Genomic DNA, 25,422 nt, shown 5'->3' on the forward strand with positions numbered 1-25,422 from the left:
TGTGCCCTGCATGTAGAAATGTTAGCTTCTCTGATGATGTAGGCCTCACTGAGGAGTTAAATGTGAGTGAAACATGGGGGCATGCCCCTGGTAGAGAGGTTGAGCAGTCAGACCCTCCATATACCTGGGGCATTCAAGTAAGGGCCAGGAAGCCAATGGGCTTGAGTGAGACGGTCCAGGCAAGACAGCTGTGGGTGACCAGACATGAAGGCTTTGAAGACCTCACAAAGAATTTGTCTTTTCTTCAAAAGAAAACTGCAAGCCAGTTGCATAAGAAGCCTATCTTTACAACTAGATTTACGCTGGATTGGGTGAGAGAAAAGGAACCTGTTAGGGAAGTAGAAGAGGTCTTTCTCCCAGAAATGTGGTCAGACTCAGAGTTGGGAGTGGGTCAGTAGAAAATTTTTTGGAAGCCCTCTCGGTGGTGTGGGTATCAACCCATGAATGTGAGATGAGACAAGCATCTCAAAGACCACAGACCTTCAGTTTCATTAGGCTCTGTTAGTGCTGTGAACTGGATAACAGTTGATTAAAACTGTCACCTAAATCTACATTAGAGGAGAGGGTAAGATAACTGTTGTCCATTGAGGTACTGAGGGTAAATTCTACATTCTGCTATATATTTTTAACAGCATTTCTCTTCAGTGGGAGCAGAGATGCTCAGGAAGCTGTCTCATGAAGGTTGACAGACTGATCACTCAGCTTGAGAAGTTTATTGCTTTGAAAAGTGACCTCATAAAGATATGGAAGAAAGAAGTGCAAGTAAAACAAAGTTATAAGGAAAAACAAAAAGATAAGCACTGCATTTTCTCATGGAGGTGATGTCTTACCACTCAATTAATTTCAGCGTCAAGGGCCAATTTTAGTTCTGAATCACCTTCTAGTTTTACTTATAAAGGACTTTTCATTAAGCCAAATTAAGTAGATGGAGGTCCAGTTGTTTATTATCTAGCACTAAACCATTCCTACAAAAAGACACCTGTGCAAGCCATTTGGCTCCAGTCAACTATTTTTTTTACAATTTAATTATGAATATAATTAGAATGAGTTAAGAGACAAGCGAGGCATCCACCATAAAATTTCTAGTTTGCTAACACACACACACACACACACACACACACACACTGATTAAAAAACAACCACAACAATAACCCTGCCAAGTCTGCAAGAATGTTAGCTTGCAGTGGAAAATGTAGTTAAAGGGGAGTATTTGTAAAATCTACCTTTATTTTAATTTCAAATTTCCTTAAAACGGTGCTGTAGAGAATATTTTTATACTATATTATTTTTACATCTCTGTTGTCTTTGTGGTTACCCTTTAAACCCTGCTTTTTCCTTTCTCTGGTCTTAAGGTAATTTGTCACTATCATGCTTTCATGTTTAGCAACTGTTTGTAGTCAAGTGCCTTGCAAGCTCTGTTTCTTTTCTCCCAAAGAGTATCATCATGGAGTTGATGATGCATCAGAAATAGTTTGACCAAAGGGCAAGATAGTCAAGAGTAAAGAAAATATTTGCAAATATACTTGACTAGTTTTTTCCCCAATTACTTATTTAAAGTATACTTTAAAGGTAAAGTAGCATGATGGCCATAGAAGGGAAAAAAAAAACATTAAGACATGCAATGGATACTTTCTGCCATAAGGTAACACCTTTTTATAGGAGGGTTGTGTGACTGACAGATATATAGCAGGATGAGTTGTATTTAAGGATACAAGGAAATGGCAACCCATTCCAGTATTCTTGCCTGGAGAATCCCAGGGATGGGGGAGCCTGGTGGGCTGCTGTCTATGGGGTTGCACAGAGTCAGACACAACTGAAGCGACTTAGCAGCAGCAGCAGCAGGGCATGTTTTATCTTTGGGGCCTAGATTTCAAAGATGCTCATTCAACCTTATGGATACCATTTCTCAGAATTTGTTTTACTGCTTAAGTAATCAGTGTATACCAAAACTGGTCATAAATATTGTCTTCAAATGTCTGTGTGATTGGAACCTTTAAACTGAAGACTTGAACATTTTATTTATTTATTTATTTTAAGTGGAGGTTAATTACTTTACAATATTGTAGTTTTTTTTGCCATACATTGACATGAATAAACTGAAGACTTGTATGGAACATCTTTACTGTCTCAGTTTATTGCTGGCTTGCCTAATCTCCAAGGCCTATATACATAAGTACACATACACATACGGGCTTCCCTCATAGCTCAGTTGGTAAAGAATCTGCCTGACAGGACTGAAGCGACTTAGCAGCAGCAGCAGCAATGCAGGAGACACCAGTTCGATTCCTGGGTTGGAAAGATCTGCTGGAGAAGGGATAGGCTACCCACTCCAGTATTCTTGAGCTTCTCTTGTGGCTCAGTTGGTACAGAGTCTGTACCAACTGGGAGACCTGGGTTTGATGTGGGAAACCTGGATTTGATTCCTAGGTTGGGAAGATTCCCTGGAGAAGGGAAAGGCTACCCACTCCAGTATTCCGGCCTGGAGAATTTCATGGACTGTATAGTCCATGGGGTCACAAAGAGTTGGACACGACTGAGCAACTTTCACTTTCAATTCCATATGTATATACACATATATTAAATAAACATGCTATATATAAAACAAACATGATACCTAATAAGCGTGATATGTAATAAACATTATGTATATATATATTTGGCTTCCCTAGTGGCTCAGATGATAAAGAATCTGACTGCAATGCAAGAGACCTGGGTTTGATTCTGGATTGGGAAGACCTGAAAACAATGACAAGGGGATTGGTATTGGAAGCACAGGTTTTTTCATTGTGGAATTAGCAATGTTTGCATCCCTATGACGGGAAATACACAGGGCCATGGTCAGGGATGGGAGGAAAAGTAATTATTTTTACACACAAAAGGCAACATTGGAAATTGAGAATATAACACATCAACAAACCTCAAATCATGCTCTAATATGAGCAGCAAAGAGCTGAGGTGAAGAAGGTGACCAAAATGAAATTATAAGATAGTCCTTGAATAACTGAACTTTGACCTAGGCTTGAGAGAAATCTCTAAGCCTATCCCTCATAAATAATAGATAAAACATTTTGTAAGGAAATCCATGGGGTCATTTCTCTTTATTTCCCTCTCATCTACTAATCAGCCTATTCAGTTCAGTTCAGTTCAGTCACTCATTCATGTCCGACTTTTGCAACCCCATGAATCGCAGCACGCCAGGCCTCCCCGTCCATCACCAACTCCCGGAGTTCACCCAGACTCATGTCCATCGAGTCAGTGATGCCATCCAGCCATCTCATCCTCTGTCGTCCCCTTCTCCTCCTGCCCTCAATCCCTCCCAGCATCAGAGTCTTTTCTAATGAGTCAACTCTTCGCATGAGGTGGCCAAAGTACTGGAGTTTCAGCTTTAGCATCATTCCTTCCAAAGAAATCCCAGGGCTGATCTCCTTCAGAATGGACTGGTTGGATCTCCTTGCAGCCTATAGTTTTACTATTATGTCAGCGCTGATGATTGTTTAGATTTGAGGCAGTTAGATGAAAACTGATGGATTAAGAGCTTTTATCATATGGAGATAAAGAAAGTGCCATCTGTAAAAATTAAGAAAAAAACCTGTAGTAGGCAAAAAATGGCTCCATAAAGAAGTCCATATTTTAATTCCCAAAGGCTGTGACATTATTCCTTTACATGACAGAAGAGATTTTGAAGATGGGATTAAATTAAGGACTTTGAGATGGGGAAGTGTCCTGGATGATTCAAGTGGGCCCAAGGTAATAACAAGGATCCTCAAAAGAGAAAATTGTAATCAGAAGCAAGTCTGAAGGAGATATTACAATGGAAGAAGTTGGAGGGATATGATGTCGTATGATTGTTGGCTGTGAAGGTGGAGGAAGGGAACCACTGGCTAAGGCACGCAGGCAACTTTAGAAGCTGAAAAAAGTGAGAAGTGGATTCTCGCACAGAACCTCCAGAATATGGTCCTTCTGACTCTGATTTTCACTCAGTGAGACCAAGTGTCACACTTTTGTTCTACTGAACTATACGGTAATAAATTACTATTATTTTAGGCCACTGAGTTCAAGGTAATTTGTTATGGCAGCAATAGGAAACTAACACACAATGTCCTATAGGAAACAGAGGCTCTAATTCAGAAAACAGAAAGAAATCCCTGTTTGAACACTCTGAAACAGGGATTTCAAGGTTCTAGAAGCACCACTGTAAATGGCAGAAGGCTCTAAAAAGAAAGCATTCTGGAAAATTGGGACACTGTACAATAGAGTCAGAAGAGTAAGTTCATTATAAAAGAAAAAAAAACATAGAGAAAGATAAGCAATTACAGACTCCAGGGAAAAAATAAATAATGTACGCAATAAAAGCATGATCCAACTATAAAGGGAAACAAATATGGCCAATAGTTTAAGCAATTTTTGGAGAGAAATAAAATAGATTCTGTTGGATATGGTGAAGAATATTCTTTGAGAAGTGTAAGGATTGTAACAGTGAATTCTAAAGAAAAAGTCTTTTGTGAGATCTCTTGGATAGGCAATGAACAAGACTTACAAACTCATAGTAACACAAATATAAATCCTGTTTATTAGTTTCCAATTTGGTCAAACCATTAAAACTTCAAGGGGTTAATGACCAGTGACTGTGAAAAAAAGGAAGTGAGATACAGGAAAGTACAGAAAGGAAAATATACTTATCTTACAAAGGGAAGTTATGAGTTATTATAGAATGTTGATGAAACAAGAAACAGAGGCTTATTCATATTAAGTACCAAAATATAATAGCATGATTATCAAATATGGAGGAAGTGGAATAGAATAAACTGATACTTCCTATTAGGAATTATCTATAGATGATAAGTCAAGAAGTAGAGATGTTATCCAGAGTTATGTAAGTAACTGCTAGAAGAAATTAAAAACTGAAATAGCTGAAGGAGGTTTCCTCTTATGAACAGGCCTGGGGATGTGAAGTGATAGGACTCGATCTATCACTTTCCATTATAAATTCCTCTGTGAAATTTGGTTTGGTAAATGTTGTAGTTTGATACAAGTGAGAAACTGTAAAAAAAGTAATATTAATAACACTTAAACTTGAAATACTACTCACATGATTTAAGAAAATAATATTGCATATATCTAAATGCATTTCAAAAGGGGGTGTGTGAACAATTGGTTATAAAAATAATACAGTGGAGGGTTAAATGTACTCAAAGAGGGCAACATTTAAAGCATTGGTGCTTTTAGTATCTATTAGTAAGTATTGAAACATTGCACACTCTTGGAAAGTACTAGCTTTATTTCTTTTTCTTTTTTTTTAAATTTGTATTAATATGCATTTGAGACATTTTTAAACACACAGCACAAACACACTTGACTTATGATTTATCATATTTTGTTTTTCATACTTTTTGATGGCATCTTAAAACAAGACTTTTTATCTCAAGTTTAAATTGTAAAATAATTAAGAACATAATAGTAGGTTTCAAGAACATATAGTAATTACTAATGAACATGAGTACATATGTAAACATACACATTATTATATACTAATATGAGTATATAATATATACTTATATTTAATATACTTGCTTCTTGGAAGAAAAGCCATGACAATACTAGACAGTGTATTAAAAAGCAGAGACATCACTCTATGGACAAAGGTCCTTGTGGTCAAAGTTCTGGTTCCTCCAGTAGTCATGTATGGATGTTAGAGTCAGACCATAAAGAAAGCTGAGCACCGAAGAATTGATGCCTTCTAGCTGCGGTGCTGTTGAAGACCCCTAAGAGTCCCCTGGACAGCAAGGAGACCAATCCAGCACTAGCTTTATTTCTAACCTAAAACTTCAGTACTAAAATTTCTGATGATTTAATTCTAGCCTTGATTTAAAAAAACACCAAATGATATGATCTTCTGTAGAATGATATAGGATATATATGTCTTATATAGGATGATGTAACAGACATATATTTGGCAGCAGCTAGTTATTTATTCTTCCAGCAAGATTTCTTTTAGATAAACAGTCACAGAAAGGCAGTGTAGGATGATGGAAGGTATTTATGTTTTAGAGTCTGCAGCTTAATGCTAAGCCTAATCTTCTGAGCCACATGAACTTGGGAAGTATTTTGTGACTTGCTTGATTCCTCTGAAAAATGAATTTCTTTCAAATCATTTATTGAGCACCTAATACAGAGTGAGGAAAACGTTATGCTGTATAATTCTCATAGAAACTTTATGAGCTAGAAATTATTTTCCACATGATTTTTCCATTTCTTCTGTATCCTGTGTTATCATCGGAAATGAATGATATAATTATAAAAAGTGCCAACGAGTTTTCCTTTCCCAGGAATTTTGAAAAGATGCAGGTAGTAAAATGGAAAAGACACTGTTTGTTGCCTCTTTCCTTTGGATCTGTAGAAGTACCAGAACAAAAGAGATGGGAATAGAGGTAAACAGTACATTTCCTAGGATTTAGAGGTACTGGAAATGTCCACAAGCCCAGCAGGCTTTTAGCTACAAGACTGCATCACCTATCATAAAACTCTAAAGCTGTGTTTTTGTACTGAGTTCACATTTAAGGTATTAATAATGCCTTCAGCACAAGTTATTTCCAGGGAATTAATTTCCTAGTAGTCAGTGGGTTAAATCCCCTACGAAATAACATGCAGGTGACCCAGTTGTATTGACCTCAGGTATAGAATTTCAGATCAATAGCTGCAGTACTTGGATTCTGAAATATAAAATAATCGCAGGTGTTTTTGTTACCCCAATGGGTGTTATTAGACAGGGATCACTATGGCAATTGCAGGTTCTTATCATATTAATGTTTGTTTTTGGTCCAAAAAGAAACTACTTAAAAAAGTAAATGCCTTCTGTTCCCTCTTCTTGGAATATGTAATGATGACTTTCAAACATATAATAAAAACTAACAGTATTTCAAACAGCACAAATGATCATTAATTGATCTTACATGAAATAATATTTCTTCTTCAGGAGCAGAGCATTACAGCTGGATGCAAAATTCTTTTTGGTCTATTCACCTTTTAACTCTGTCATGAAAGCATAACAGAAGATCTCTCAATTTGTGACCAAAGAGAAACATTAAGCCTTCACAAACTGGGCTTGGAGGTAGTGAGGCAGTAAAGGGAAATACTTTTATAGCTACCTGAACCATGACATTGACTGGCATGACATTTGCTAGTGACTAATCAGTGACCAGACATCGCTTCAAGCATTGACGCCAATAGAGGGAACTGATTACCCATGTGGTAAAGAAGCTGAGAGCCAAGTAAGGAAGAGTGTAGTAACCAAGTAACTAGAGACTGCAGAAAGCCACTACCCAGCTAGAGGGGCAAATGGAGGAGTGTCCCCATCACCAGATGGAAGCTGGAGCCAGAATGGACTAAAGACATGGAGGAGATGGATCCTTGGGTAGGGAAGCTACCTGAGGAAGGTGGGTGGGAAAGGGAGAGAGGGGTGGAGGATAAACTAAAAAACTGGGTTATCTTTTCCTTCCCTCTCCCTCTGCCAACTACCACTGGCCACTTCCTTTGACTGTGGTAGCATCTCTGTAATACAGCTGGCTAGGGTCAACCTTCCACAGGTACAAAGCAAAGAAGTGACAAAAGAAGATGGTCAAAGAAGCCCAGAGCCAGCATATATGGACATCTCCCCTGGGGAATTACTTTACCTGGCTGGTTCCTTTTCATGAAAAGTTAAGACCTCATGAGGAGGTCTGTTGAGCTCACAATATAGATTTCACAAGAAGCAGTGAGCCCTATGATAAAGCCAGCACCTCTCTGCAATGGATAAGAATGTATTTACAGTTTCAATTTTTTTTTTTAACTCAGTTAGTGCACGTTGGGTAACAGTGCCTCCTCTGGTGTGGTTTTGCCATTTCCAAGCAACTATGTGGCCACTCTCCTATTGCTTAAGGATATTTAAATACTAACTACAACTTCGAGCTGAGTTAAGAATTCAAGAACTAATGTCAAGGTTATGTCAAAAATGCATGGATTAGCAAACATATGTCCCTTTCCAACATATTTCTCAACCACATTAACCTCTTGGTTAGTCCCTCCATTTTATATATGAAAAAAATACTAAGTACTGCATGAGTTAGGTAAGCCAAGATTGTTGAGATTGATTCTCCTTGCCTTGAAAAATGAAAAACTCCTCTCTTTTTCCTTCTAGGCACTTTCTTAAACAAAGTTGATCTGAAGAAACACTGTTAGCATTTGTTCAGTATCTTACATCTTTAAAGGGATGTTCTAAAATACTTTCTCATTCATTCTCAACATAGCCTTTTTGATAGGAGTTGGAAAAAATCATTGCAATAGCCATATATCACAGTAGCATGCTGCTCTACCTCACTTCTGCTTTGTTAAGTTCTGACCATGCCAGTGTTTCTGAAATTCTGTCCAGTTTGGAGCTGAGTCTAGGATAGTCCAGAGATGGTCTTACTTTTTACGGAAATTCAAAGGACACAACCTCACATGGGTTTGAGGGCCTGCTTTCCACATCCTTAGACTAAGGGAATGGCTTGCCTAACATCTTCAGAATCAGGTTAAATAAGGAAGCTTAAATGATGGGTTGTGGCTCAGCTGGTAAAGAATCCGCCTGCAGTGCAGGAGACCTGAGTTCGATCCCTGGGTTGGGAGGATCCCCTGCAGAAGGGAAAGGCTACCCACTCCAGTATTCTGGCCTAGATTTTTCCATGAACTGTATAGTCCAGGGGGCCACAAAGAGTTGGACACGACTGAGAGACTTTCACTTTCAAATGATGGGTATATTACATCATCGCCCTCAGATCAGCACAAGCACGAGTATGCTTCCAAATGAGACAATTCTCACTTAAAAGTATGGAGACTGCGATGTGAAATTTGTATGACTTCTTTGCTGCTACTGCTAAGTCGAATCAGTCTTGTCCAACTCTGTGCGACCCCATGGACTGCAGCCTACCAGAATCCTCCATCCATGGGATTCTCCAGGCAAGAGTACTGGAGTGGGTTGCCATTGCCTTCTCCGATGACTTCTTTAGATATATAGAATCAGAGTACATGGGTGCATGCTAAGTTGCTGCAGTCATATCTGACTCTGTGCGACTCAGCCTGCCATGCTCCTCAGTCCACGGGATTCCCCAGGCAAGAATACTGGAGTCGATAGCCATGCCCTCCTCCAGGGATATCTTCCTGACACAGAGATTGAATCCGCCTCTCTTACATCTCCCTCATTGGCAGGTACGATCTTTATCACTAGCGCCACCCAAATGCAGAAGCCCCCAACGTCTTACTGGAAGGCTGTCCTAGCCTTATGACTGACCTTCCATATCAGAATAAACTGTTATGGAAATTCAGGCTTGTTTATTTTTGTCTTTATTCTTCCTTTTAAAAAGACGTTAAGAGAGCCTGGGAACTATAAAATACTGTTCTTCTTGAGAAACAGAGGACTCATGAAATAAAAAATCTGACAGGGGATAAGAGTTCCAGCCTCACTTCAAAACCTATATTTAAAGCACTGTTCCTCTATTCAACAACAGCAACATCATCTGAAATTGTGAGCAGGCAGCAAGAAAAAGACCTTGGGAGAATAAACTCTGCTTTATTCCTCTTGATATCATTTTGCCAGAGCTTTAAACAAGCGTGAAGACTTTTGTGAAATGAAAAACAGAATAAAAGAGCATATTGAGGGGCTGTTTCCAACAGGCTCCCCGTATCCCACTCCCCCTAATGGGAATGCTGTACACACAGCCACCCAAGATCAGACCTCCTAAGTAGAGCATTTTTTTTTTCTCAGAGATTTTTCTCATTTGGACTTTAATTAAGCTCCTGCCAGGCTTGCAAGCTTTTTAATTTTACCTTTCTTTCTTCTTTCTTTTTTCCTCCTTGAATCAGCCTGCTTGCCAGGAAACTTTTTCCAAGCTGTCATAATCATAGTAAGTATACCCTAAGATATTAATATTAAATTTAGAAATGTACTAGTCGCTGTTGCTTCAAGAATCAATAGCGGAAGTTGCCTCACATTTGGAAAGATTTTCATTCATTTGTTCATTCATTCATTTATTCATTAGTTTTTCCTTAAGCATGTGTGTGTGTGTGTGTTATGAATGAGAAGATAACAAAAAGGAAGCTTCATGGAGTGTACAATGACTACTGGATAATGATACAACTCAACCTCCCCCAAAGCCACCAGTTTAATAGAAGAAACCTTCCATAACTTAATTGATACTCACAATGTCCATAAGCAAACTGTAGCCAACTCTTTCCTAGTGTTGGTGGGTGTAGGGTGAGCGATCCCTTAAGAAGGTAATGTCTCAGTTGACGATTTAATACCTCTTTGATGAAATGTAATGTTTAATTCACTTCAGTTCTTTTTCAAAATCCCCTTGTAATCAGTTAAACTCACCGTAACTCCCAAAGTATAAAGGTAGGGGCTGGGGATGTGGAAGGTGACCCCTTTAAAGCAGATTGTGGGCAAGGACCTAGTGTAGAGCACAAGGAACTCTGCTCAGTGTTATGTGGCAGCCTGGATGGGAGAGGAGTTTGAGGGAGAATGGATACTTGTATATGCATGGCTGGGTTCCTTTGCTGTCTACCTGAAGCTATCACAATGTTGTTAACCAGCTATACTCCAGTATAAAATAAAAAGTTTTAAAACAACAACAACTAGAAAAAAATAAAGCAGATTGTATAAGAAGCTATTTTCATTTAAGGAGGCTTAGTTGAAAATCAGCCACACTAAACAGGATGTCTTCTTTTTTTTTCCTTAATTTTTAAAAATACTCAGATAATATTGCAGAAATAAGAATAAGCCATTAGAAACACCAAAACTAGAACGAAAGCTGTGGAGCACTGGGGGTATTATCATCGCCCTGATTGCTACTCTCGCCATTCTTATTGTTAACTTAATAATAATTCCACACCACCAGGTTTTTGCACCAGCCATTCCTGTGTATCAGGTACTTACTGATCGCCTCCACAAACTGCTCAAAGAAACTGTAAGGGAAGAGCGGCTCAGGCAAGTCCCGGAAAAACATCTTCAGTGCTCCGGTGACAACGTGGATGTCCTCCCACTGGCTGTCGTCCAAATTCAGCTTCTCTTCTGGGAAAACACGAGGAGAAATGGAACAACTGGTTTTAATGAAACAATTACAAGACACTAATTATTATGTTAATGTTTGCCTACTATCATCAGCAACCGTTAACAGCCTTCTGCACCTAGAGGTTTGGTGCTGTGCATGTTTTTTTTTTTTTTCCTTTTTTTCCATAGGAAGGGAACATTTTCAATGGAATACCATCTGTAGGAATGCAGCTAACAAAAAAACAAGAGACACAAAGAGACAGTGCCATTGACACAGTATGTCAGATACATTTATTCCCATAATGCATCAGTATGAAAATTAGCATCACAGCTCAACATGATTCAAAGCTATTTGGTTTAGAGGCCGAGGGGCTAAGAGTTGCCAATGATGGCTGGCTCAAGGGACCGGCCTAAAGGCCTTGCTGAGCCAACAGGAGACATATGCTAAACATGGCAATAGAAAATGAGTTATTGCTTTACATGTGTTAGCCTTGCTATGTACAAGGGAATAATGGGTAACACTTTTTTCCTTTTTTTGCTGAATATAAAGTCAGCAAGGAATAGAATACCGAGTGAGAAAAGATATTAATTCCTTCTTACCGCTTCAAAAATATCTTTTTTTTTTTTTTTTTAGTTTTCATCTCAGCGAGGAAAATGTGCCCAGCAACAATATTAGACAGACCCCTGTTGGCCTACGTAGGCTATGCAAAGCTGTCAAAAATGATAACACACTAAAGACAAACCACAAGTGCTCACCAACTCCTCTTAGAAACAACGGAAATGTTTGCTTGGGAAGCTTGAGTGAGTTGAGACATTTAAATATTAAAGGCAATAAAGGCCCCAATAAAGTTCTCAGAAGAAATAAAAAGAGTCTGGGCAATTATTTCCTTCTCTTTCGTCTTCAGTATGAAAGACTGGAACCATTCTCACTCAAAAAGTGGATGCAATAATGTCTGAAAGTGACACCTTTACATACAACTAAAAGGAAGCAGGCATATAAGCATTGCTGCTGAAACACGGTATTTGTCTTTCTGAACGTTACAACACAGAAAAGATTTTGGATTCTGGGCTTAATGAAAGCTGAGGCTAATCATTTTGGACAACCTGGGGGTTAACAGGAAAGCTGAGGATCCTGGCAAGAACTTACTAGGTATTTGGTCAACTGGAATTGTGTGTCTTTACCGATGTCTTGCGCTCACATTTAGATGCCAGCTCGTGTCAGGTTTATGAATGCAGAGGAGACTTTGCACCAAAAATGTAAGAAAAGCTGAGAATTGTCACTGTAGGGAATCTCTGCATGGGCTGTTTTGCTAATAGTGTTCATGTCCTTTTAAAAATATTAGCTGAAATCTTTATCAGATCTTTTTTTTCTAAATGGATTATTATTCCCAGGGCTGGTAAGTGACGTTCCTGCTCAACTGGCTGTTTGCAAAGAGAAGGAATGAAGGTGAATCTGTTTATTTCAGCTGGGCTATTTTCTTCTTCCCTTTCAGTCTCCATCCCTACCTCAATCATAACACAATAATTTGACCCACAACAAAATCAGCAGAGGAGACCTTCTTTCTGCCCTGCAATCATTTTTGATTGATTGTATTTCAACAATTAGTCTTTTATTTGGCTACACACTATTGAAATAGGACGACAGCATCCTAGCAGGCCAGCTTTAAACAGTCAACTGTTAACAATAGCATCAAAAAGGGAGACCTGATGGGGTTTACTGTCACTTTAAAGAACGGGGTTTTCACATTGTTGAAATCTGTCAGATATTTTGAAATGTCCCTCTCACTATGGTGCCACACCCCCTGCGTGCCCTTATAATAAAATTGGTTTTACTCCTGATTAAATCATTTTCTCCCTACCCACTACCATACTTCTCATAATGGACCTGTGCGCTCTACAGCTGGTGTTCTTCCCATGGTACCAATTCTTACTTTATCTTTTAAGCACTTTGCTGCTAAGATCTCATGCAGAGTGCTTATGTTTTGTTAAGAGCTTCATTCTTAGAGAAATAGCTTAACACATGTTCTAAAAATGTTGTACAACTTATTGCTTAAAGCACATTTAGAAAATGTATAAGTACGGTAGCTTTGGCACTGAACTTTAAGTGGAAAACTAAATACACACAAACACACACATACACACACATGCTCACATGCACAACTATCTCTACCAAAAATTTATCACAAAAATCCACACAAAAATTCATTTTGGTGCATAGGTTTAAGAGTACAAAAGTCCAACACAAAACGCTATTTTGCTGCGTACGTTTAAGTTTAGCAGGTTAAAAAACAGGATGATTTTATTTTGAGCAAGCAAACAATAAGAGCAAACAATTGCATAACCAAAGATAGATGCCAGTCATGTTTGTCACCTTCAGATAAACATCAATTAATTCAACTGATTTTGAAAATGAAATATTTCAATATACATAAAAAAGAAAATCTACCACTCAATCAACACCATTTGATTATATCCATTCAAAATGCCATATAATATCAATATCAACTTGTGTTACTTAAACTAACATTCCTATTATGTGGTCTTCATTTTAAAAAGACCATGTATAGCCCCCCAACAAGTAGCTTCAATAAATAAGATGATAAGTAGTTGGAAAGTCTTTTGGTATATAATACCTAATTTTTATATTAAGTTTTTCCATAAACAACCAAGGTTAAGATTTCTTTGTAAAACAGAGGACTTTAAGGCATATTTTTCAAGACCACTGATACTTATCTAAACACACAGTCGGGTCCATATTTATATGCCTTCTCATGAATGCAATCTGTAGTGAAGATGAAGTGACACTCATCTCTGTGTTAACAGGTATCATTATGAACACATTTGTATTATCTGATAGGCATTTTCTTACAAATCTGTTAGCAGTGATGATGTCTTCTTGTTCGCCCCTTTTCAAACGAGCATGATTTCTCTGTAGTGAAGCACTGTTGACATTTGGGACTGAATAATTCTTTGTAACGGGGGCTGTCCTGTGCATGCTATGGTATTTAGTAGCATCCCTGGCCTCAGCCAACTGGTTGCCAGCAGCACTTCCCAATGGTGCTGATGAAAAATGTCTCCAGGTATTGCCAAATATCTCCTGGGGGTACAAAGTGATCCCCCAGTGGAGAACCAAAACAATGGAGTCTGTAAGAGTCTATAAAAGTTACTCAACAAACGTTGATTTGTGAAGTTTACCTTTGGTGTATAGAGAAATAGAAAACTAGATATGTGCATATTGAGGTTTCTTCAACATGAACTTAAGTGCTGGTGGGGCTTCCCTGGTGGCTCATTTGGTAAAGAATCTGCCTGCAATGCAGGAGACCTGGGTTTGATCCCTTGGTCAGGAAGATCCTCTGGAGAAGGTAATGGCAACTCCAGTATTTTTGCCTGGAGAATTACATGGAGAGAGGAGCCTGGTGGGCTACAGTCCATGGGGTCGCAAGGACATGAATGAGTAACTAACACATTCAACATTAAGATCTGGTAATTATTATTGACAAAATAAAAATCTGTTACAGAACAAAATTCAGATGACTATATTTTAGGGAATCTTTGCAACAGAAACAATAACCAATAGTTATTTGATGCTTACACCATGCTAGAGACTATGCTATGCACTTTACATTTTTTTTATATAATTTTTTTTCAATAATGAGGTCTATGCTATTGTTATCATCAGCTTATTTTACAGACAGGGAAAATGAAGCATGTATAGATTAAGTAAAATTTCCACGGCTGACAAGTTATAAACCCAGGATAAGGAGTCAATTTGTTGCTGTTTCTTAGTCTCTAAGTCATGTCTGACTCTTTTGCGACCCCATGGACTGTAGCCCACCAGGCTCCTCTGTCCCTGGGATTTCCCAGGCAAGAATACTGGAGTGGGTTTTCATTTCCTTCTACAGGGGATCTTCCCAACCCAGGGATCGAAACTGCATCTCCTGCACTTCAGGCAGACTCTTTACCGAATGAGCCACCCGTGAAGCCCAAGGAGCCAATCAGTCTCTCTCCAAACCACTATGGTCAGGCTAAGCCTGGCTTGCAGAAGCTGAAAGGATAAAGGCAAGTAAATGGTAATTGCCAGTCATAGTGGATTGACTATTACTTCAAAGATAGTGATTTTTATATTTTATCCCTAAATATCTTACTTGAGGCTATGCTTTTACCTGTGACCTGACTCTGATCTTTCCTAATTACTCATTTATAGAAGACACAGATTTTTATATAAATAGATATAAAGCAAACTGGCAATAAAAAGAATGCATTAGGAATGGGACAGAAGATGGAGCAAATTACTATGTGGTGCTAGAGTGAAGAGGAAACATGATAGAGTGAGAAAGAGATTATATAAAACACCAGGCCTGGATTTACCGCTAATTTATTGTGTATCTATTTATTTGTGAAATAAATATATTTAGAAGGATAGTCATTTGTATCAAATGAGAAAATGTATCTGAAAAACATTTGGAAAGCAAAAAAACCTCAAGCATATCCAAGATGCCATTGTGATGGGGAAGGTGAATAAAGGCCCAAAAGGCAAAATATATTAGGGATTAAAGTAATGGAAATACTGAGCAAACATCATAAACCATCCTGATTGTCTTAGAGGATTTGCCTCAGCATGATGCAATTTGTCATAGGAGCTCAACAAAAACTTCACATGCTGGAGTTCAGTACTGGGAAGAAGTCTGGTTGAGTCAAGACACCTCACAATCATCACACCAATAATCTGTGCTGGTTTCTCCTGGCCCTCTAATCAGGTTATTGTAAATTCATGTTGGTTACGGCTTTTGGCTTAAACCATTTAAACAGAATTGAAGATAGCTTAAGCTCCAAAATCCAAAGTCACTCGGTGACTTTTAAGATACCACAACAAATATATTTTAATATTGTATCCAAGCATTCAAGTCTATCTTGAAATGTCCTTCCTTAAAGGGTTTTTTGTAGACTTGTTTTTTTTTAAATAAAAACTTACCTATATCTAGCTAAAAATCCACTATATTTGAAATTAAACATTTTTGACAATAGCTATTAGAAATTACCTCTTTTTAAAAAGAACTGAAAGGTGTATCTCTGAGAACCACAGAATGTCATGATAATTTCCATGGAAAAAGAAATATTTAAATATCACTAATAGGATTTCCTTGGTGGTTCAGTGGTTAAGAATCCTCTTGCCAATGCAGGAGACAAAGGTTCAATCTCTGGTTCAGGAAGATTCCACAAGCCTTGAAGCAGCTAAGCCTGTGTACCACGACTATTGAGCCACGCTCTAGAGCCCATGAGCCACAACTACAGAGCCCATGTGCTTCAACTACTGAAGCCTGTACACCTGTAGCCCATGCTCCGCAATGAGAAGCCATCACAAAGAGAAGCCCACACACCGCAGGGAAGAGTCGCCCTCGCTTGCCTCAACTAGAGAAAGTCCACACACAGCAATGAAGACATATTGCAGTCAAAAATAAATAAATAAATATCACTAATAGCTTAATCACCACTCTCTTCTCGTATTATATATTGCTCTACAGACTTGCTATAACTCAAAGTTGCAACATTGTCTGACTTTAAATAAAGGCACTGTGTTAACCTAGGGTTGGTTGACATGAAGCTGCAGACAAACTTGGACTCTCCAGAGTAGAATAGTTACATAAGAATAAAGATGAGCATCTTTGTGTATTGAAAGACAAGTACACTTTTGCCTTGTAATTTTTCCATGGCAGTTTTAAAGTCCCTTTCCAACTTTTATTTTACTGGTGTAATAAAAAAAAAAAGAGGAAAAGACAGCCCAACTTTACCAGGATACAGAGAGAATAGCTCTGATATCATTAATACAGTGACAAGAACCTATTACATCGTGAAACTCTCATAAAGGATATGGTATCTGCTTCCAGCACAGATGACCATTTGGAAACCTTATCGGAAAGCCCTGCTGGGTACATGAAAGTCACATCATGAATGAAAGAGATGTCATAGGGACAATTGATCCAAAAAATAATAATATGTTTGGCCATAAAATCAAACTGGAAGATTAGATATGAGTGGATGAAACATACCGTTTATAAGGATACAGCTGATTTTTAGTTTAGCATTTAAAGGGGTGGATCAAAAGGAAGTCGGGTGAATCATCCAACTAGCTCAACCTTTCCTGTCGTGTTAGCTCTTTAAAGTGACGGTTCAATCTGATTTCTGGTGGATTAGAGAGGTTCCAAATTCTCAAACACAGCGATATGTAAACTTTGTGCCAAAACCATCCTCTTTGCATCCTGCACCCACTAAAGGACCTCTGTAATTCCTTGGGAACATCAGACTTTGGTGGGGATGTTATCTTAGAAAATTAGGCTGGTCGACCAGTTAATTTGCTAGTTTATTTAATTTTTACTCAACAATTGTAGTTTGAATGGAGACTACATACTAGGAGCTGTATTTGGTGCCTTTTTAGAGCTACAACTGTTGAGGCTGCTTTGGATACCTCAAAGAGAGGGCTTCGCCAGGTGCTCAGAAATTTTATTCAAGTGAAAATAAAGTAGGTTCTAGGCATTTTCCATCTTATTCCTGTCCCCTAGAATAATACTCTTTTTGACCTTAAAGCAGAGACAAATTCACCCCCGAAATGTGCTTTATGTTTGTTATGGGCTGAATTGTGCCCCCACCACCACATTGCTCCAATGAATAACTTGGAGTCTCAAACTCCTGTTCAGTTCAGTCACTCAGTTGTGTCTGACTCTTTGCGACTCCATGAATCGCAGCACGCCAGGCCTCCCTGTCCATCACCATCTCCTAGAGTTCACTCAAACTCACATCCATCGAGTCGGTGATGCCATCCAGCCATCTCATCCTCTGTTGTCCCCTTTTCCTCCTACCCCCAATCCCTCCCAGCATTAGAGTCTTTTCCAATGAGTCAACTCTTCCCATGAAGTAGCCAAAGTACTGGAGTTTCAGCTTTAGCATCATTCCTTCCAAAGAACTCCCAGGGCTGATCTCCTTTAGAATGGACTGGTTGGATCTCCTTGCAGTCCAAGGGACTCTCAAGAGTCTTCTCCAACACCACAATTCAAAAGCATCAATTCTTTGGCGCTCAGCTTTCCTCACAGTCCAACTCTCACATCCATACATGACCACTACCCCACCATATTTGGAGATAGGGCCTTTAAAGAGGTAATTAAGGTAAAATGAGGTGACATGGATGGCTTTATTCCAATATGACTGGTTTCTTTATAAGAAGGGGCAATTAGACATCACAAAGGAAGACCATGTGAAGACATAGGAAAAAGACAGGCATCCACAAGCTAAGGAGAGAAGCTTCAGAAGAAAGCAACCTTGCCAACACCTTGATTCTGGTCGGAGAGGAAATACATTTCCATTGTTTAATCCCCTAGCCCCCCATCCCTCCTAGTCTATGATACTTTGTTCTGGCAACCCTAGAGAATGAATACAATGCCCAACCCAAAGTTTCTGTGCAGAGAAAGACATCATGTTCCTAGATCATATCTAGACATTTTCTCAAATCATGGGCCGTGTCACATATGAAATATGGTAGACAACAGAAATAGATGTTTAAGTAATTCAAACTAAATAAAAATTATTATCTAGATTCAGAGAAAGCATTTGAAATTTGAATTAGTTGAACAATTTCTTGCCTATTCAGGCTCAACCTAACTATTTCAAATGGTTTGCTCTATACACATGCAGGATACTCTCTAGCATGACTACCAGACAATAAAATCATGATTGCTATTTTCTTACTCATTCTTTTTTCCAGCTACTACTTCTAAAGTAGAAATACTTCATTGCTGCTATAGCCCAAGACATGAAATACTAAGGAACATTTAAAATTGTTCTCTGGAAATCTTGGGCTTCGCAGGTGGTGTTAGTGGTAAAGAATCTGCCTGCCAATGCAGGAGACATAAGGGAAGCAGGTTCGATCCCTGGGTCGGGAAGATCCCCTGGAGTAGGAAATGGCAATCCACTCCAGTATTCTTGCCAGGGAAATGCCATGGACTGAGGAGCCTGGTGGGCTATATAGTCCATGGGGTGGCAAGCAGTTGCACAAGCAGTGTGCGACTGACATTGTGCATACTCGAGCGCCCGTGCACACACACACACACACACACACACACACACACAAGATCTCAATGCAAGCCAAATTAACTCCCTGTGGCCGTGGTTATCTATCAAAGAAGGCAGAAAGTTGTTTTAAATATGTAATTTTATATTCCAAAACCAAAGAAATTTATTCCTTACTATTTACCACAGTAACCTGCAGGAAGCTATTAGAAGACATACATTTGAAAATGGTTGCTCTACTATAAAAAGAGATGGCTTGATCCATATAGAGAATGGACACTTTTGCCACCTGGTTTACCAAATTCAGTTTTGTGTGGCCTCCTTGTAGTAAGAAAAAGGGAGGAGCCAAGAAAATAAGCAGAAATTCTCCAACATGCTAAAGCCTCTTTCATGAAAGCTTCTATTTCTTAACTCCACTGGGTTAAGTGAAAATAAATTGGGGTATTTTGGTATGCCATTTTAGCTTGCTTTCCATGGACTTCATGCTGTGTATATTTCTTTGGAAATCACTTAAGAAGCCCAAGGCATGCAAATAATGTCACAGGCTAATGAAATGTCTTTAGTGACTCTCTTTGATGGTGGTGGAGCAGCCTTCTACTCTATCTATCCTTCCCCAGCTAACCAGTACAGGAACTGAGTCAAGAATGACTATGCCTTATTTTTGTTTTTCCTCAGATTTCATTTGAATGTAAATAATAACATAATAAATAGGTACAACTGAAATTTGTGAAGCAGGCACCACAGATGGAAACTATAACAAACGTGTCACTGCTTTTGCATCTTTAATTTATAATGGCATAACATATAGCATCTTCCCATCGTAACTCCATGTATAATGCCACCTTATAAAAGGCTGTTATGGACATTACTTTTCTCTCCTGGCTCCTAGGTTTTTTTTGTCTAGGCATCCGAGGGGAGGTAGCCCTGTTCAGACTCTAACAACAGTAACAATGATAAAAATGAATTGACTTTGTTAGGATCGTAAATTTTAAAAAAGGATACCTTTCATGATACCAATATATACTTCTTTAATTCCTTTCTCACTCAGAGCTTCCAATACTGCTCTTATTTCCATGCAGTCAAAGGCTTTTTGTGCTCTGCAGACACTATACACAATGGTTCATTTTATTTGACCATCTTCTCCAAACAGATTCTGAATTCACTCAAATTCCATGGATGATTTCATACATTACATACGCCAAAGGGTAGAGAATCCATAGGATTAAATTTCAAGTCATTTTTGAAAGTTTTCTTCGTTATCGGCTCTAAGTTTCAACACTATCGCTTTTTGTTCTCTCTGAGTTATATTACATTTGTAAATACCAAGCAGAAGGTCAGGTCAAAACATATCTCATAATGATATCTAGGAAATAAATATAACTAAGGTCTATAAATACCCGTATACAGATAATATGTCTATTGTAGGTATGTGCATATATATAGATATTGCTTAACATACTGGTTTCCTTACTTGTCCAATGAGAACTGTTATCTCTCCCTCCTAATTTTGTGTGAGAATTCAGTGAAGAGATATAAAAGATCTAGTATAGGCTTGTTATACATTATTAGAAAATTTATTTGAGTATTATCTTTGTCAGTCAGACTTTGGCAAATATTTTCAGAATCTTATATAATATCTGGCTTAAATTACTCCTTTTACTGTACTGTCATGAGAGATGTAACTTCTGATGAAAAGAAAAGTTTGACTCTTTAAGTAAGAACTGATAAACAATTGATGCTTAACAAATATATAACAATAATACAGCTGACCGTTGAACGACCTGGGTTTGAACTGCAAGGGTTTACTTAATATACAAGTTTTTTTCAAATACTGCAGTGCTAAATGACCCGCACTTGGTCAAATCAGCAGACGCAGAGCCATGGCTACAGAGGAACTGCGCATATGGAGGGTGGATTATAAATTATATTCCGGTTTTCAACTGCATGGAAGTTTTGCCACACCTAATCCCCTCAGTGCTCAGGGGTCAACGGTAAGTACAAATCAAAAAAATAAACCCAACAACAGTGACTGTTTTCTGATGAAATAAAAATCTAAATAGAAACAAAGTCAAAAGAAAAAGGAATTAGCATGCTGAAAATGAAATGAATGAATGAAATTCCATCATTATACATCAATTTCAGTATTACATTTATAGCGCAAAGTGAAACAAAACTACCAATCAAGTTAATACATTCACTCATTAAAAATAAAACACCTAATATGTGTCAAATGTGCTAAGTGCAAGAGGTACGGGTGGGGAAGGCAGTTATAATGACAGAATGAGGATTGTAAGATATCTAAGAAATGGTATATAATCTCTTGAAATATGACAATTCTTAAGTTTTTTAACATTAGTACTAGAATTATGCTGTCTCTAGGAAAGGAGCTACTCCTTTTAATTTTATATTCAATTCATTAGTACAAAGACATGCTCAATTAGTTGCTTACTAAGTATCTTTTTAATAAAGATGATGATGATAACTATATAAATGTCCAAGTCTGAGAGTTATCTACAGTTCCTTTTGTAGAAAGACAGAAGACATCATTCTCTATAGTCTCAGGTGAACTGTTAGTACTAAGACACCTTTCCAAGCAGCCTAGGCAGTTTTGGCCTATACGAGCCTCTCCCTTTTCTCTGCAGAGTAGAGATGTACTCAGGCTAACTTCACCACACATTCTCACATAAGAAAGTTAGTGGAGGAAACTGGAGTGATGTTAGTGGAAAGACACAGCTTTCTTCAACTAGGTACTCTTCTTGCTTTTCTTCTCTTCTGATTTAACACAAAACACATCTGGGGCCCTCACTCCTGAGTTTTTGCCTATGGTTCCTGAGGTCACCCACGTCTGTGCTGCTGATCTTCACTCTGGCCTACATTCAGCTTCATTTCAGGTCCATTTAGTATGTTACTCATCCTAGCCTGGTAATCGTATTACTCCAGGCCATGCCTGTGTCCTCAGTTGTGTCTGACTCTTTGCAATCCCATGGACTGTAACTGGCCAGGCTCCTCTTATCTGTAGGATTTTCCAGGCAAGAATACTGGAGTGTGTTGTCATTTGCTCCTCCGGATATCTTCCCAACCCAAGGATCGAACCTGTGTCTCTTGCCTCTCTTGCACTGGCATGTGGATTCTCTACCACTGTGCTACCTGGGAAGCCCATTACTCTGGGGGCACACCCTAAATAACTTAGCCTCAGCAGTCCTCTTTCATCCTTAGTTTTGCTTTCCACAGGTATCTGCCATCAACCACAGTCTGAAAATATTAAATGATAAATTTTAGAAATAAATTTTAAGTCATTCTGAGTGGTGTGATGAAATCTCATGCAGTCCTGATTTGTCCCCTTCCCTCCCCACTCCCAGGGCCCTGAATCTTCCTTTTGTCTAGTGTAGCCTCCATCAGTCACCCGGTAGCCATCTCAATCTACCACACTGGCTGCCATAATATCAGAGGCTTGTGTGCAAGACACCCTTCCTTAATACTGGCCCCCAAACACAAGACTGGTGATGCTGGCAATTTGGATATGCCAAAGAGATGCTATAATGTGTTTCCTCTAAGTGAAAGGGTAAATGTCCTCCATTTAATAAGGAAAGGAAAAAAAGTTGTATGCTGAAGTTACTAAGATTGATGTTTAAGAACAGACCTTTTGTCCATGAAATTGTGAAAAAGGAAAAATAAATTCATGCTAGTTTTACTGTTGCACCTCAAACTGCTGAACTTTAGTTAAGATGGAAAAGGCATTAAATGAGTACAGTAAGATATTCTGTGTGTGAAAGAGCACAGTCACATAACTTTTATTTCAGCATATTGTTATAATTTTTCCTGTGCTTTGCCAGGAGTGAGCAAGACGGATCAGGAGTATATGGATGAGAGGTTATGTGTCCAAGAGGTACCAGCAGCAAACAGCTTAGTTGAGATGCTCTGTTGTGTTAAAATACTGCATATTCACTGTGGAAAAACAATATTTTAAATGCAGTCAGGGGATAGAGAAAAACGCAGGTGTATTCATGAAACCATTGTACAGCAGAGAAAGAAGCCTAGAAAACTGATGGCTAGGCATATACAAAGGATTAAAGTTCAGAGACAATTATTGTGTATCACATTTATCACAAGTTCAAGGAAGTCAAAATATTCTATTTTCCTGAAGTTTATAAAAACCTGCTGGTAGTTGGAAAAGGAAAATCCGTGTGGATTATCTGACCAGAGATAAGACTTCAATGGTGTTTCAGTATCATGCACTACTTTACTGACTCTACAAAAGGGAATTACAATTAATTGGATTATGCTGGTCTCCACACGCTGATTGTAAGAGAAGGAAGTATAAAAGTGGAACTATTGCTAACAGGTCATATCTATCATCAACCATGGGATTTGCTTTTTTACTTACCAATAAGATTAATTTCTTCTTTACAATCTTTCAATTTGAAGCTGTTTTAATTATAGAGTTTAGAAAAGTCAAAGGAAAAGGCAAACCTACTTTCAATGTATTATTAATAACTGACCGCATTTTTATGCATCTTTATGATAAGGGAAAAACAAATGGATGGTTTTGTTTACTGATTAGAAGAGTTTTACTTAAGATTTCTTTGCAATCTTTTCTGAATTTCAATTGAATTGAAAGGTTTTTATACTTAATTTCTATAAAGTGCTAGGCCTGGGGTTATGTTTCTGGGAATTCATGGAGATGTGGTCTCTGTTTTCAGGGTGCTTAATATCTAGTAAAGGACTTTGTTCTGCAAACTCTAAATGTCATAATATGCTAAGTGGAGTGTTAGATTAAAGATATGAACTACTAGGTAACATAATAGAATTGAGTCCTTCTCAGGCACTATTCTAAGTGCTTCACATACGTTCATTTATTTTCACATCAACATACGCTATAAGCACTATTATTTTTTCCAGTTTTACTGATAGGGAAATGGGTCCAGTATTAAGTAACTTATCCAGGTTCACGCAGATATTTAGCTAGAGTCCAGTAATCTGGTTCTAAGCCTTTAGAACCCTTAGGCACTGTGCTAGCACAGAGTATGAACTGGTTCATTCAATGGCAGTAAGGGATTCATTGGATTTTGATGGACTGAGATGGGGAAAGAAAGATGTTCTAGGCCCTGGTCATACAAATGTGGTCTCAGCACCAGCCATATTGGCATCACATAGGACAATGTTAGAAATGAAAATTAATGAACCATACCTCAGACTTACTGAATCAGAATCTCTGGGGTGCGGCTGGCCATCTGTGATTTAACAAGTACTCCAGGTGATTCTGATGCATGCATGCTGAAGTGGGTTGTGTAAGGTGACGAGAGCTTAGCTTGGAAATCAGTGGATAGCTTCACTGTCATGTTAAGAGATTAAATGTTCTTTAGACAAGAGAGACCCATTAAAAGTTTGAGTGGGGATATATGTCACTCAGAGTGTATTTTAGTGGACATAGTATTTGAGAGATGAAAAGATAAGAATATGTAAATTATTTAGGAAGCCATTGCAATTGTCCGAGGCACCATGAAGGCCAGAATTACGTAGTCTTTGTAGAAATTCAAAGAAAAGGTTGAGGATAAAAGGACTTAAAATTTAATGAAAACAGTGGTGGTAAAGGGAAAAGAGAATCAGGTAAAACTATTGTTTCTAGCTAGAAGGATGTTGGTGTGTTGATACAGCTGTCACGTATTAGACACCGAGGAAGAGTTTTTATTCATTCAGTTCGTTCTCAACAAGAAGATGCCAGGGAGTATGAGTTTGATTTGGCAATGCTACTGGCATTTCCAGGTGGCAATGTCCATATAGACATTTGTATATTTGAACATGAAGCTTAGTAAAGGGGATAAAGATTAAATAGGTCAATTTGAGAATTATCAACATAGAAGTAAGAGTTAAATAGTAATGATAACTACAGTAATGACAACAGAAGCTGTTAAGTTAGTTTCTATCATGTGCCAGTCACTGCGAGATGTACTTTACATACACACATGATCTTAATTAACTTCCATAGCAACCAAGCAAGGTAGTACTATCCTAACTTAACATGTGAAGAGCTAAAGACCAGAGAAATTAACTAGCTCAAGTTCACTCAGGAAGTTAGTGTCACAGTAAGTTTTTAACATTGTTTCCTCACTTGTAAACTATTTTGCAAGACTAAGATAATAAGGGAGACAAATTGTCATGTAGAAACAGAGCAAGAAGAGAAGGGTACCACTCAAATTTATGTCCTGGAAGTCAGAATATAATTCTTTTTATATGAGTTTAAAAGCAAACAGCTCCAGACTGATTTGAAAGGAATATCCAACCAACAGATTGGTTAATATCCAACC

The 25,422-nt window shown here is 38.2% G+C and overlaps 1 protein-coding gene across 1 annotated transcript in view; it reads right to left on the bottom strand.

Annotated features, from left to right (window-relative positions):
- ARHGAP15 (Rho GTPase activating protein 15) overlaps positions 1-25,422 on the bottom strand; it is a 698,712-nt gene that overhangs the window by 133,523 nt on the left and 539,767 nt on the right. The window contains exon 12 of the mRNA XM_027561624.1: positions 10,946-11,080. Within this exon, the coding sequence (XP_027417425.1) occupies positions 10,946-11,080 (135 nt within the window). The remainder of the gene's footprint in view (positions 1-10,945; positions 11,081-25,422) is intronic.

This window comes from Bos indicus x Bos taurus, chromosome 2, assembly GCF_003369695.1.
Source record: "Bos indicus x Bos taurus breed Angus x Brahman F1 hybrid chromosome 2, Bos_hybrid_MaternalHap_v2.0, whole genome shotgun sequence".
Classification (NCBI taxonomy): Eukaryota; Metazoa; Chordata; class Mammalia; order Artiodactyla; family Bovidae; genus Bos; species Bos indicus x Bos taurus.